This window comes from Macrotis lagotis, chromosome 1 (genome assembly GCF_037893015.1).
Source record: "Macrotis lagotis isolate mMagLag1 chromosome 1, bilby.v1.9.chrom.fasta, whole genome shotgun sequence".
In the NCBI taxonomy this organism is placed as follows: Eukaryota; Metazoa; Chordata; class Mammalia; order Peramelemorphia; family Peramelidae; genus Macrotis; species Macrotis lagotis.
In genome coordinates, this window is record NC_133658.1 from 582,226,524 (window position 1) to 582,240,122 (window position 13,599).

The 13,599-nt window shown below is 38.0% G+C and overlaps 1 protein-coding gene across 3 annotated transcripts in view; it reads right to left on the reverse strand.

Moving 5' to 3' along the window:
* Positions 1–12,158, reverse strand: part of MUC4 (mucin 4, cell surface associated) — a 73,264-nt gene extending 61,106 nt beyond the window's left edge. For all 3 annotated transcript variants that reach the window (XM_074214747.1, XM_074214746.1, XM_074214748.1), the window contains exon 1: positions 11,967–12,158. In XM_074214747.1, coding sequence (XP_074070848.1) covers positions 11,967–12,042 — 76 coding nt within the window. In that variant the 5' untranslated portion in view covers positions 12,043–12,158. The remainder of the gene's footprint in view (positions 1–11,966) is intronic.
* Positions 12,159–13,599: the final 1,441 nt, after the last annotated feature.

Sequence of the window (13,599 nt, forward strand, 5' to 3'; positions counted from 1 at the left end):
TCACATCTGGATCCTTACCTTGAAGTCTCTGCTACCTTCAACTCAAAGTTTCTTCTGAGCTCAGAAATTCTATACATTTTAAAGAACTATCATTGAACCTGGTACTTAAAGTACATTTATATGAGACTCTCCTCATTGGTGGAGAATGATTACTTGATACTTTCCTGTGATGAGAGAGGCAAAGTTGGTAAGAGCTTGAGAGGGAGAGATTCTTGCTCCTCTGGCTTCTTTTTGGAGTCTCTCTCTCTCTCTCTCTCTCTCTCTCTCTCTCTCTCTCTCTCTGGACCTGTCTATGAAGAAAGCCTGGAACTGGGGATGTCTTCTCTCAATGGGAAGCCAGAAAAAAGTAGAATTCCTTTTAATCTGAGTTCTTGTCAACTCTACCTCTATCAGAGTCATGGAGTATTGAGTAATCATTCTCTACCAAGAGAAAATATTATGCAACTAGTTGAGCCCCAGGTTTCATAACTTAAGAAATAATACAAGGTATGGATTCAGAAAGGTCTGAGAAAACTTGTATAGAATATTTTATTTATATGATGACTACAACATCTTAAAAGAAAACACCTTGGGCATTAATAACAACAATGTGTGATGATCAACTATGATGCACTTGCTCTTCTCAGCAGTATATAGATCAAAAACAATTCTAAAGGACTAGTGATAGAAATATCCACATCCAGAGAAGGAACTATGGAATTTGAACTCATACTAATTCAAAGCATATTATTTTCAATTTTCAAAATTTGTTTTATGTTTTTTCCCTCTCACAGTTTTTTCCACCTTTTGTTCTGATACTCCTTTCACAACATGATTTATATAGAAATATGTTTAACATGATGTTTGTCCTTCATTCTCAAAGAAGACCATGACATCAGGGAGGTGATGCCATGGCAAGCACATGAATTGGATTTGATTGAAGGGTATTGTGCTAAGTTACCAGCTTCACTTTCTCTTCCAGAGTCATCTGGGTTCAGTGGCCAGATATGAATCAGGATGACAGGAGATGACCCTGGATGTGAGGCTATCAGGATTAAGTGACTTGCCCAAAGTGTACAACTAGTAAGTGCCTGGGGTCAGATTTGAAATCAGGTAGATGAGTCTTCCTGACTCCAAGTTTGGCACTCTATCCACTGCTTTCCCAGTTGCCCCCTAATAATACAGTTATTTGCACCCCTATTTTACAGATAAAGAAGCTGAGACTTACATGAGGTTAAGTGAATAGCCCACTTTCACACAACTAGTAAATCAGAGGCAGGTCTACTTTATCTCAAGCCTACACTTCCTGTCCAAAAGCTTCTTGATCTACTTTTGGTTATGACATTTCTTGGGAGCTGGTTTGGAAGATTAGACCAAAGCAGTGAGAAGAGAGGAATGGACACATCCAGAATCCAGAAGATTTAGGAACCCAGAGTAGGGAGGATCTAAAACCGTCAGGTGAAAGGAGAAGTAATGATTGTGTGAAGCATGTGTTGATTCAACTGGATGTGCAGAGTTTTACTTGTGAATTGCTAATGACAATATTGGTTGATTTTTATACCTATGTAGTGTCTTAAATTGCCTTTTTATTTACACAACTCTTCATTGCATTTTGACATTTATTCTAAGTACATACACTAAAAATAGGTGTGATAAAACTTACATTCCACACCTAATTTGTTCAGTCAATAAGCATTCATGGGTCCCACATTGTGCTAGGTGTGCCAGGTATACAAATACAAAGAATGAGTCAATTCCTAATCTTAGAGAATTTAGATTCTATCAGACATCAACATATTCTGAGGAAAGTACTATGTAAGCATACTACCTGATTCAATAAATACTAATTAATTATTAAAAGCACTTTTCTTTCAAAGTTTAATTAAAATTATGAATTATATATAATGACCTTGAAAATAAAGATTAAGATTGTATAAATTGAATAATTATCAATAGCAATATTCAATTCATAAATACCTGACTTATGAGTGCCCCCTCCAAGACAGTTACTGTGTCCCCCTCACCCTCCTTCTCTCCCTTCCCCAAGCCTTTTCTTCTCCAGCTCCTTTGTCCAGTTCTATGACATGTTTTTATGATCCTTTTTAATACTAATCCCCTTGAATTCAAATCCAGCATCAGACACTTTTTAGCTACATGACCTTGGACAAATCACTTAATCCTGTTTGCCTCAGTTTCTTCATCTGTAAAATGAGCTGGAGAAAAAAAAATGGCAATTTTTTCAATAACTCTACCAAGAAAACCCCAAATGGGATCTCAAAGAGTCAGACATGACTGAAAACTACTGCATATAACAATCTTCTAGGTTAATCCCCAAATATTATTAATCAGTTTTCTTCTGTTCCCTTCATTGAAACAACCCTGATTCAACCTAATTTTACTACTACCTTCTTTAAATCTCTTCAACTGGTCTATTAGAATCTTATGAGAGATCTTGACAAATTCTTTACTGGAGTCAGATATTCAGTGTCTGTGGCATTCCCTTGATCTGTGAATAGAATAATGCTATTCAAATAATGGAAATCAGAGCTGTCTGAGGTAAATAGTCTTAAATAAACTCATACTGAATCCTAGTGATCAACTTATGTTTTTTTAAAGTGCTAACAAGGCAGTTAGTTTTAGGATTAGGAAGATCTGGGTCCAGGTCCTAGCCCCTGGCAGAACTGGTGATTTGATGTGAAATAATTTAATCTCTCAGTATTTCAAGGCAACTTTCAAGCATGATAGCATAAGGGGAAGGGAACAAGCATCTATTTAGTACTTTCTACATGTCAGTCACTGTGCCAAGCACTTTACAAATATCTCATTTGATTCTCAAACAACCCTGAGAGATATGTGCTATTATTATTTCCATTTTACAGTTGAGGAAATTGAAGCAGAGAGAGGTTAAGTGACTTATCCAAGGTCACATAGCTAGTTAAGTGTCTGAGGTCAATTTTGAACTCAGGTCTTCTTAACTCCAGGCTCCATGCTTTGTGCCACCTCATTAGATAAATAGCAGAATAGTTGATGATCTAAATTGGTATAGGAAATGTCTTCATAAATCAATTTTTATACCAATTGTAGGTCTGGATCATAACAGAAAAAATACTTTAAAAACCATTCCCTCTCATGATGAAAAATATTAAATATCTCATAAAAAGAACTGATAGCCTCTAAATACAGGCTATTTTCCTCCTTCCTTCCTTCCTTCCTTCCTTCCTTCCTTCCTTCCTTCCACAAAATGACTAATATGCTCATGTATAATCTATATCAGATTACTTACCATCTCAATGGGGAGGAAAGGGAAGGAAGAATACAATTTAGAACTCAAAATTTCAAAAGAACCAAATGTTTAAATTGTTTTTACATATAACTGGTGGAAAATATAAAATATTAGTTAAAATATAAAAACCCTAATTCTTTAAGGAGCTAGAGATCATATATATAGAGCTTGCTGGATTTGGAGTCAGTCCTAGTTTATGAATCTTGTCCTTCCTCATTCCTGCTTGAGTGGCCTTGACCAAGTAATTGAAGCCCTCGGAGCCCCAGTTCATCATAATGAGGACATTGTTCTAGATGACTTTGAAGGTCTCTTCTAGCTCTAAATCTATGATCTTATAATCCATTTGAAAAATTTTACCAGAAATCAATGTTTTGCTCACTAGCCTACGTTTTGAAGTGTACATTCTCTATGGTGAGAGCAATATTTTGAGGTCTCAGCATACTGTTTTTCTTTAAGAGCTATTGAAACTCTCCTCCAGATTTAGTTGGATCAGGGTGTTCCTGTTAGCAAGATTATAAAAAGCTGCTAGATTGTTGGACCACCATGGGAAAATCAGAGTCAGGGGAAACTAGTCTCATTTATTGAATATCCTTCCCCTCACTATAGTCAACCTGAAACTTTGCCAGCATCAGGTCTTCTGGAAGTCTTTCATTTTATTCTAATATTGAATCTGAAACACCAAACAGGTTTAGTTAACCCTGAACTTCAAAATCCTTTTCTACTGATTTCTTCTCTCCTGTCTACAAAACATCCCCAGCTCTCCCCACCCTTAAAAAACCTTCACAAAAACAAACCACCCCTAATAATTATTGATCTATATTTCTCCCCCTCTTATGAGTCAAACTCTTTGAAAAAGCCATCTTCACCCAGTGCCTCCACTTCTTCTGATCTCACTCTCTTCCTAACCCCTTATAGTTTGGTTTTCAACCTAAACATTCATCTGAAACTGCTCTTTCCAAACATCACCAATCAGATCACCAGATCTAATGTTTCTTCTCCAATCTTATTTTCTTTGACTTCTCTGCTTTATTTGACACTATTGACCATTCTCTCTCTCTCTGAATATTCCTTCACAAGAAAATTTCTTCCTCCTGGCTTTGTTTTGTTTTGTTTTTGCTACTTCTCCAATTATTCTTCACCATTCTTTGCTGATCTATCATTTATATCACATCCATTAAGTGTGGATGCATGCCTCTTGCTTTTCTCTCTATATGATCTCACTTTGGGACCTCATCAGTTCTCATGGGTTCAATTAGCCTTCTTTTTGCAAATGACTCACTTATCCACATATCACATATCCACATCCAACCCTGGTCTCACTCCTTAGCACCAGTTACTGAACAATAATTGCCTATTAAATATTTCAAATGGGATGTCCTGAAAGCAAATTCAAAAAGTGCAAAACACAGCTCATTATCTTCTTCTCTAGCCTATCCCTCTTCCAAATTTCTTTGTTACTGTAAGTGGCAACATCATCTTTCTAGGCACCCACATTTCCCTCCTTGAGTCCTCACTCTCTCTCATCGTACATAACCGCCAAATTGCCAAACCATCAAGTTGACAAATACTTTCAATTTCATCTCTGAAGAACCTCTTGAATACATCCTCTCCTCTCACAAGGATTACCGTGTTGCTCAGGTCTGCTTGATTCTTTGTGATTCCATTTGGGGTTTTTTTTGGGGGGGAAGGGCAAAGAGATTGAAGTGGTTTGCCTTTTCCTTATTCAGCTCATTTCACAGATGAGGAAACTGAGGCAAACAGGATTAAATGACTTGCTCAGGGTCAACCAGTTGGTAAGCATCTGAGACTGCATTTAAACTCAGGAAAATGAGTCTTCCTGACTCCAGACCCAGCATTCTGTATCCTATGATGACTGCTTTAAGGACTACTGTCATAGCCTTCTATTTGGTTTCCTTGCTTCAAGACTCTTATCAAACTATCCTCTACATAGCTGTCAAATTGATTTTCCTGAAGGGTGGTTATGGTCATGTCATTTCCCCACTCCTGATAAACTCTGTTGGTTCCCTATTACCTTGATCTAATAAATTCATCTCCTTGAGAACCTGGAAGTTTTATGCTTTTTCAGTCTTTCTACATTTTATTCTCTTTCTTAGATGATCCAACCTACTCCATATTCACTCACAGTGATCCCATCTCAGTGCCTTTGCCCTAACTGGGCCCCATGTCTAGAATGTCCCCTCCCCCATCCCTGGCTTCCAGCTTTTAGAAGACATGGTTTCCTTCAGATATTAATTAGCTCAAGCACTGTTTTCTTCATGCTAGTCATCTTAGGGGCTAATGTGTCCTTTCCCTTTTTCAGAATGATTTTGTACATAATTCAGTTCATATTTCTGTGTATACGGTTTTTCTCCTCCATTAGAATTGAAGCTTATTGAGGGAAGGGACCGTTTCACTTTTGTCTTTGTATCATCCTCAGCTCAGTGTCTGGCACATACTAAGAGCTTGATAAATGCTTGCTGATTGACATTCAGAGAAGAAGCTTCTTACTTCTTCATACTTCATGCTTCATGCTTTGCTTCCTTGGGGGTGACTGGCCAAGAGAGATGATCACTAATCCCTGCTGGTTCTAAAATTCCATGGTCCTATTATTTTAGCTACAATCACTTATGCAGCAGCTTTTAGAACCATGGATTCTCAGAGTTGAAGGACCTTGAGAGGTCATTTAACACAATACCTATCTGAATAAGAATCCCTCCACAATCTATCTTTTTTCTTTTTATTAGGAGTTTCACAAACACCCCAAATCCCTAAACATTTCCACATACAAAGTAGAACAGAAATTAAGATTATATGTGCAACTTCTAATTTCTATTATGTACAGTTTGCTTTAAAAAAAAGTAAAATCAATTTTACATATTACCTTCAAAGCTGTCCAAGTCTGTTTCCTTCTAACTCTTTCCATTTTCTTCTGTACATTTAAAAAAATGATTTAATGACCTTCTTTTCTTGTCTCCTCTGTACCTCTTCCTTCTTCTTCTTCTTCTTCTTCTTCTTCTTCTTCCTCCTCCTCTTCCTTTTCTTCTTCCTCTTCTTCCTCTTCTTCCTCTTTCTCTTCTTCCTCTTCTTCTTCTTCTTCTCCTCCTCCTCCTCCTTTTCCTTCTCCTCCTCTTCTCTCTGATTCTATTAATTCCCCTCTCCAAACTATCTTCTTAAGTTTCAGGAAAATTAAAAATTAAATCAAATAAGCTTATTGATGATAGTCACATCCTTAATAAAAATTGTCTTGTGGGAAAGTGTATCTAGAGTTCCAAAAAACAACTTATAAAAACTTGGAGCACAGCTTGTTCTTAGGAATTTAGGATCATAGATTTAGAACTGGAAAGGGCTTTAGAGATCATCTGGACTACCCTCCATGGGATTTGAACCTAGATCCTTTGAATCAAGATCTAATAGTTTTAGGGACTGCCTATATTTCATGGATATTCTTGAATTTCAAAAACCTGGCATTTGGAATAGACTATGAGTTTATTATATCAAATAACCAATATAATCCAAGTGACTACCCAAGATCTTCTTGAGCTTCATGATCTTTTGAGGTACATAATTTCTGAGATCAAGAGAACTTCTAGGAGGAAGTATCAAATTGATTAAACTTTGTAAGTTTAAAAAAAAGAAGTAAAAATGAGGTGAACAAAGTCATACTATGAGAGCTTTCACTTATTTTTCCATTCAACAAAATAAGTATGATGTAAGGTAAAATATATAGGAAAAGAGAAGTCCAGATAAAATGCAATTAGATATTCAAGAAAGAAAAAGAGAGATCATTTCTGCTGATTTCAAGTTGGAAGAGTCATGGAAGAAATGACTCCTGAACTAGGGTTTGGTTTGTTTGGTTTTTTTTTTTAAGTCTTTGCAAGGCAATGAAGTTAAGTGGCTTGCCCAAGGCCACATAGCTAGGTAATTATTATGTGTCTGAGGCCAAATTTGAACTCAGGTACTCCTGACTCCAGGGTTGGTGCTCTATCCACTCACTGCCCCACCTAGCCACCCCCTGAACTAGGTTTTGAAGAAAGAAGAGAATTTCAATGTACAGGGATGTAGAAACATGTTTCCAGACCTAGTTTAGATCCTGCATCAATTCAGGAGAATTCAGAATGAGATTGGGGAAGAATTAGCTATCTCGTCTTGCTAGAACATCCAACACAGAAAGGAGAGTAAAATGTAATACAATTGAAAAGGTTAGTTTATCCTATGATCCCAAAATCTGTGTTTGTCTTGGGAGGTTCTATTTTATTATGGGAAAGGAGTCATTTAAGATGTGTAAGCAGGAAAATAATAAGATGAGATCAATACATTAGGGAAATGTTGATTGTTTCATGAAGGCTGAATTGAAGGGGAACAATTCAAGATATGGACATAAATGATCAGACCTCCAAAGATCATGCCCTGTAAGATATAAACCTTTACCGCTCTGACCTTGAAGGTCCTACTACCTACATAGTGAGAATTCAATCTCTAGCTAGCCCCAAACTCAACCAAGCCTACTCCAGTCATTTCTTAGACATCCACCCTACTGTTATGAATATTGTTTTCTTGATTCTATCTCTTGCTGTGGAAACAAAAATCAAATCAATTCTAGCATTGTTTCTTAAAAGGCCATTTCCATCAACTTCTCAGTTGCTGTACTCATTATTCCTGCAATCAGGAAAAATTGAAGTCAAGTCTTGCCTCAGATACTTACAAGTTATGTGACTAGTCACTTAACCTCTGTTTGCCTCAGTTTCTTCAATTGTAAAATGGGCATAACAGCAGTACCTACCTCACAATGTTGTTATGAGGATCAAATCAGAGCATGTTTGTAAAACCCTTAGTATAATGCCTAGAAAAAAGTTGGCACTTCATTAATGCTTGTTTTTTTTTCTTTCTTTTCTATGCCTGAGAAAGAAAAAAAGGGATTTTTGAATTCTCTCTCTCCATCTTAGGAAAGAGATTTGGCTTCAAGACAGCTTAAATTGTTCCTTCTTTTCTCATTCCCTCCTCCATAGCTAGGGCTTTTTCTTTGAGAATGCTTTCATATAGATACATAAATATATATGTATGCATGCATAAGTATGTATGTATATACATATTATATATATATCTTTCTTTTGCATATTGATTCCCCATTATGGAATGAGCTCCATAAGAATATAGACTTCCTTCCTTCCTTCCTTCTTCCCTTTCCTTCCTTCTTTCTTTTTATCTGTCTTTCTTGTGTGAATGCTCTTTCTCTTCCTCAGTTTTTTCCTTTTTCTTCTCTCTCTCTCTCTCTCTCTCTCTCTCTCTCTCTCTCTCTCTCTCTCTCTCTCTCTCTTTCTCTCTCTCTCTTTTTTTTCCTCTTTCTCTTTTTTGTTGATTGACTGATAGACCCTGGGCACTCACTCTTCCATATCCCTACAATCCTGATCACCCACATTTTAAGAAAGGGAAATTGATTTCCAAGGGATAGGTTTTAAATTTACAATTAAATACAAAATGGTACCTTTGTAGCTGTCTTCATATCCCTTGCATTTAATGCAAAGTATTTCATGTAATGGACAATTGATAAATGCTTACTGTTTGGCTGATAGCTACAGAATCTAGCGAGTACCCCAGATTATATATAAAGCAGCATCAGATCCACAATCATAATTCCTAACCTGGTTGCAGTTTTAGAAGTATTTCCTAATCTAATGCAGTCTTTTTTTTTTTTTTTTTAGTTTTTGCAGGGCAATGGGGTTAAGTGTCTTGCCCAAGGTCACACAGCTAGGTAATTATTATGTATCTGAGGCCAGATTTGAACCCAGGTACTCCTGACTCCAGGGCAGGTGCTCTATCCACTGCACCACCTAGCTACCCCTAATGTAGTCTTAATCTGGACACCATCCAGGATTTGGGTCCAATCTCAGCAAACTACATAACCACTTTCTGTGCGGGAAAAATGCCACTGACTGTTCCTCCCAAATAGTTCCTTTGGATGAAGTGGGGGTCAGAGAGAGGAAGAAGGGAGGGTTTGTGTCTGTTCCTCTTTCTGAAGAAGGACCAAGAACAATCATTCACCTTCTTCCAGACTCCACCTCATTCATGAGTCATCAACAAAGATGCATTACACCTGTAGGGGAATAAAATTTATACCTCCCTGTTATCTATAATTATGCAATTCCTTCCTTGAAAGTGGGAGAGAAATGTCATGTCGTCACAATGCCCCATTGATAGGCATAGAGACTGAGAACTTCATTTTGCCAGTTGCCCACCCCAACTGAGACTCCTTTGAATACATTCCTGATCAGAGTCACCTACCTCCTTTGCCTTAGACTCTTCTTGACAGCAAATTCCTACTCTTATCCCAACATTTAAGGCTCCAGTAATTTTCGGGTATTTTAAAAATTGTTTTCTCATCACAATCTGTGTGAAAGATTTCTAATAGTAGCTAGCATTTCCATAGTTGGAACAGGGAGGGAATAAGCATTTCTATCATACCTACTATGTGACAGGCACTACTATGTGATAAGCACCTTTTATAAATATCTCATTGAATCTTCACAACAATACTGGAAGGGAGGTGTGATTATTGCTGGTATTTTACAGTGGAAAAAATTGAGGCAAGCAAATGACACGTGACTTGCCCAGAATCTCTCAGAGAACCAGAACAGAGAGGGAAGGGGTGGGGGGGGGGGAGAGAGAGAGAGAGAGAGAGAGAGAGAGAGAGAGAGAGAGAGAGAGAGAGAGAGAGAGAAACTCTGCTTTTCTGACTTCCAAACCAAAGTGTTTTCTTAAGGTACCACACACAATTTGAGAACTTGTTGTAAAGAAGTCTCTGAATTCTAACTGAACATTTTTTTATATACAAAGGAAAATTTTTATATTATTAAAATATCTCATTTCTTTTGACAATCAGTAAATAACAGAAGCATACAAGTTATATGAACAATCAATGATGATCAATTTTAAATATTTTCTTTCTTTTGTCCTTATTCATATATTTGTTGAAAGTTAAAAGAAAATGAACTAACTGAGCATCTTTAATCCAATCTGTACTACAGTGGATAGGGTGCCAATTCTGGAGTCAGGAAGACTCATCTCCCCAAGTTCAAATCCAGCCTCAGGCACTTACTAGTCGCTAAATCCCTGTTTGCTTCAGTTTTCTCATTTGTAAAATGAGCTGGAAAAAAGAAATGACCAACTACTCCTGTGCCTTCACCAAGAAAACTCCAGCTGGATTGCAAAGAGTTAGATACGATGACAAGAAGTGCGTTGTATCTAGTCAGTATCGGACTCAGGACCCCTGAATCCTGATCTCATTATCTTTCTAGGGCAACATCTGGTGTCAAAAGGGTCTTAAGAAGTCTTTGTCCAACCTCCCTCAACCCCTCATACTTAGGGAAGTAATGTAAGTGACCCTTTTGAATATCAGAAGATCCCCTTCTTTGCTGGGGAAGATGGGAGGAGAGGAATTTCTACAAGTCTTTTTCCATTTGCAGAAAAAATGAATAGTAATGCTGCCATCTAATGGGACTTGGCACAGTTGGGAGGAAGGGCTGCCTAGGAATAGAATTTTTGAGTTGGAAGTGACCTTAGATACTCATCTTTTCAAATCTCTTCATTATATAGATTATAGTGATTAACTAATTCATAGGGGACAGCTGGATAGAATGCCAGACCTGAAGTCAGGAAGGACTCCTCTTCCTAAGTTTAAATCTGAGCAACTCACTCACTGTGTGACTCTGGGCAAGTCACTTAATCCTACTAGCCTCAGTTTCCCATCTGTAAAATGAACTGGAGAAGGAAAGACAAATCACTCCAATATCTTTTCCAAGAAACCCCAAATTGACTCACAAAAAGTCATACGAAACTAAGATGAGTGAACAACAAAAAAGGTTAATGTAGGCAGAGCTAGGATTAATACATTTGTCTCCTGAGTCTGTACAGAGGATTTACCACTGCCACTCCAGTGATCCTTTGATAGAAGTTTTCCAAGGTCTATGTGATCCCCCTAGACTGTTCTCTAGAAGACGTGGGAACCCCTCACACCTGAGATGGATGTTCTTCTGCTTAAGGTGCTCCCAACAGCATCTCAGAAAACTATGAGTTCCATCCAGAAAACAGCCATCAGCCACCTCTGTCACACATGGACCAGAAGCAAAAAGTAGTCTTCCTCCTTGCTCTGCTTCTCCCTGTCCATCTGTTTCTCTTTCTGCTCTCCATCTCCTACCTTTGTCTCCTTGCCTGTCTCACTCTCTTTCATTCAAATCTTCTCTTTTACTCAGTCATTTTCTCACTGTCTCTGAATCTATTTCTCTTTCTTTTCTAACATTTAGTCTCTTTATTTACTGAGAGATTTTCCTACTCTTTATTACTGGTTTTCCTTCTCTCCCCCTTATAATACTTTTCTTTCTTTTTTATATTTTCTTTTCCATTATTTTTTTCTTTTTCTATCCCTGAATTCCTGTTCTGTCACTGAGTCTTCTCTATGCTATTTTTTTCTTTTTCTTTCTCTGACTTCCAGTCTTTGTCCTCTCTGTGTCTCTTTTATGCTATTTTTTCTTCTTTTTCATCCTTTATGCTGTCTCTGTTTCTCTGTTCTCTGTCTACCTCTCTGTCTCTCTGTGTCTCTTTCTCTCTCCCTCTTTCTTTCCATTTATGTTCTTGGTTCTTCTGAACTAGTCTGTGGCACCACTTTGCTACCTTATCCAACCACCCTCCGGCACTCAGGATTTTCACTTACCCATTGGCCAAAGGAGGAAGAAGCAGTAGCAGCTGAGAAAGACCCAGTGGATCCTTCTCAGGTAGGTTCTTCCCATGGCTCAGGGCAAGGCTCCCTTGGGTTCCTTCACCTTAAGCCTCTGTCCTGCTAAGCAGGAGGCCCCTCACCCACTACAAAGAAATAGAGGTGAGAGGAGATGAGGTGAACCCTTCACCTGTGACTGCCGAAATGAAACAGGCTGGTTTTACTATAGAGACCCAGGGTACTGGCGTAGAAGACAAAAGAAGGCGTGGTCCTCTGCCAATCATCTCTGCACCTTCTTTTCTTCTTTTACTCCAACCTCCCCCTCCTATACCAGGAAAAAAAAAATTAATGATACACCCACTGCCCTGCTTTGCTGGCTACCTGAGCCAAGTTGGCCCCTGGTGGGTGGGGACAGGAGAAGAATGTTTGAGAATTGAAACTAAGAACGTGCTAGGTTTGTGAGGGCCCTTCCTCAGAGGATCTCTGTTTAGGTAGCTCCTACTTTATGATTTGACCATCTCACATCCTTCCAGTTCAAATGCTGGAAAGTTGTATTCAGGAATCCATGGGCTGTTGAGAGTAGTATAACCTATTGCTCCAAGAGTTGGAAAAGAGGAGAAACAGAGGAAGGAGGAAATAAGGCAGGTAATGTGGTTCAGTGGCTAAAATATTGACTCTAGAGTTAAAAGGCATGGGTTCAGATTATACATCTGATATTTGCCACCTGTGTGTGTGCTGACCTTGGACAAGTCACTAAACTTCCTTGGCCTCAGTTTCCTCATTAGTAAAATGAGGGGACTGAATTAGATGTCCCTGCAGTCCCTTCCAGCCCTAGATCTCTCATACTATAAAATGTGGTTGACATAGTTGTTCCTCCCCTGAATGTTCTCTCTCTCCTTGGCTTCTTTGATTCCTTAAGTACATTTTCTTTTCTGGACTTCATCCCTCTTTTTTTTCCCTTCCTATATGTACTTTTCTCCTTTAACTTCTGTGGTAACTTCTAATTATTTATTTTCATCTTTCTTTCTGAATTTATTTTCATTTCCTATCCATTAAAGGAAAGTTACCCCTAAGATTGTTTCCCAGGACCCCTTTCCTTCTTTTTTCCCATTCTTTTCTTTGATTATCTCATCAGCTCCCCAAATTTAAGCTTCATCTCTTTTAAAATAACTCCTAAATCTATATATCTGACTCTTTAGTCTTCTCCTGAATTTCATTTCCACATCACCAAGTGCCTAAAAGACATCCCTCACTCGTTTATTCAATTAACATCTCAGATTTAACATTTCCAGAAAGGAACTCATCTTTTCTTCCATCTTTCTGCCTCTGTTTCTGTTGAGGACAAGACCAGTTTCTCAGTCATGTAGACTTACAATCTCATCCTTGTCCTTCCTTCCTCTATCTACCATCTTTGATCAGGTGCCAAGTCTTGTTGATTCTATCTCCCTACTTCTCTCACATTTTCTCCTTCTTTCCACTTATAGGTTCACTACCCTAGTTCAGATCCTCATTACCTCTTTCCTAAATGATTACCTCCCCCCTCTAATTATTTCTTTTACAATCTACAAAATTAATACTACTAAAATCATGTCATTCATCTGCTTGAAAATCTTCAATGGTTCTCTTTTGT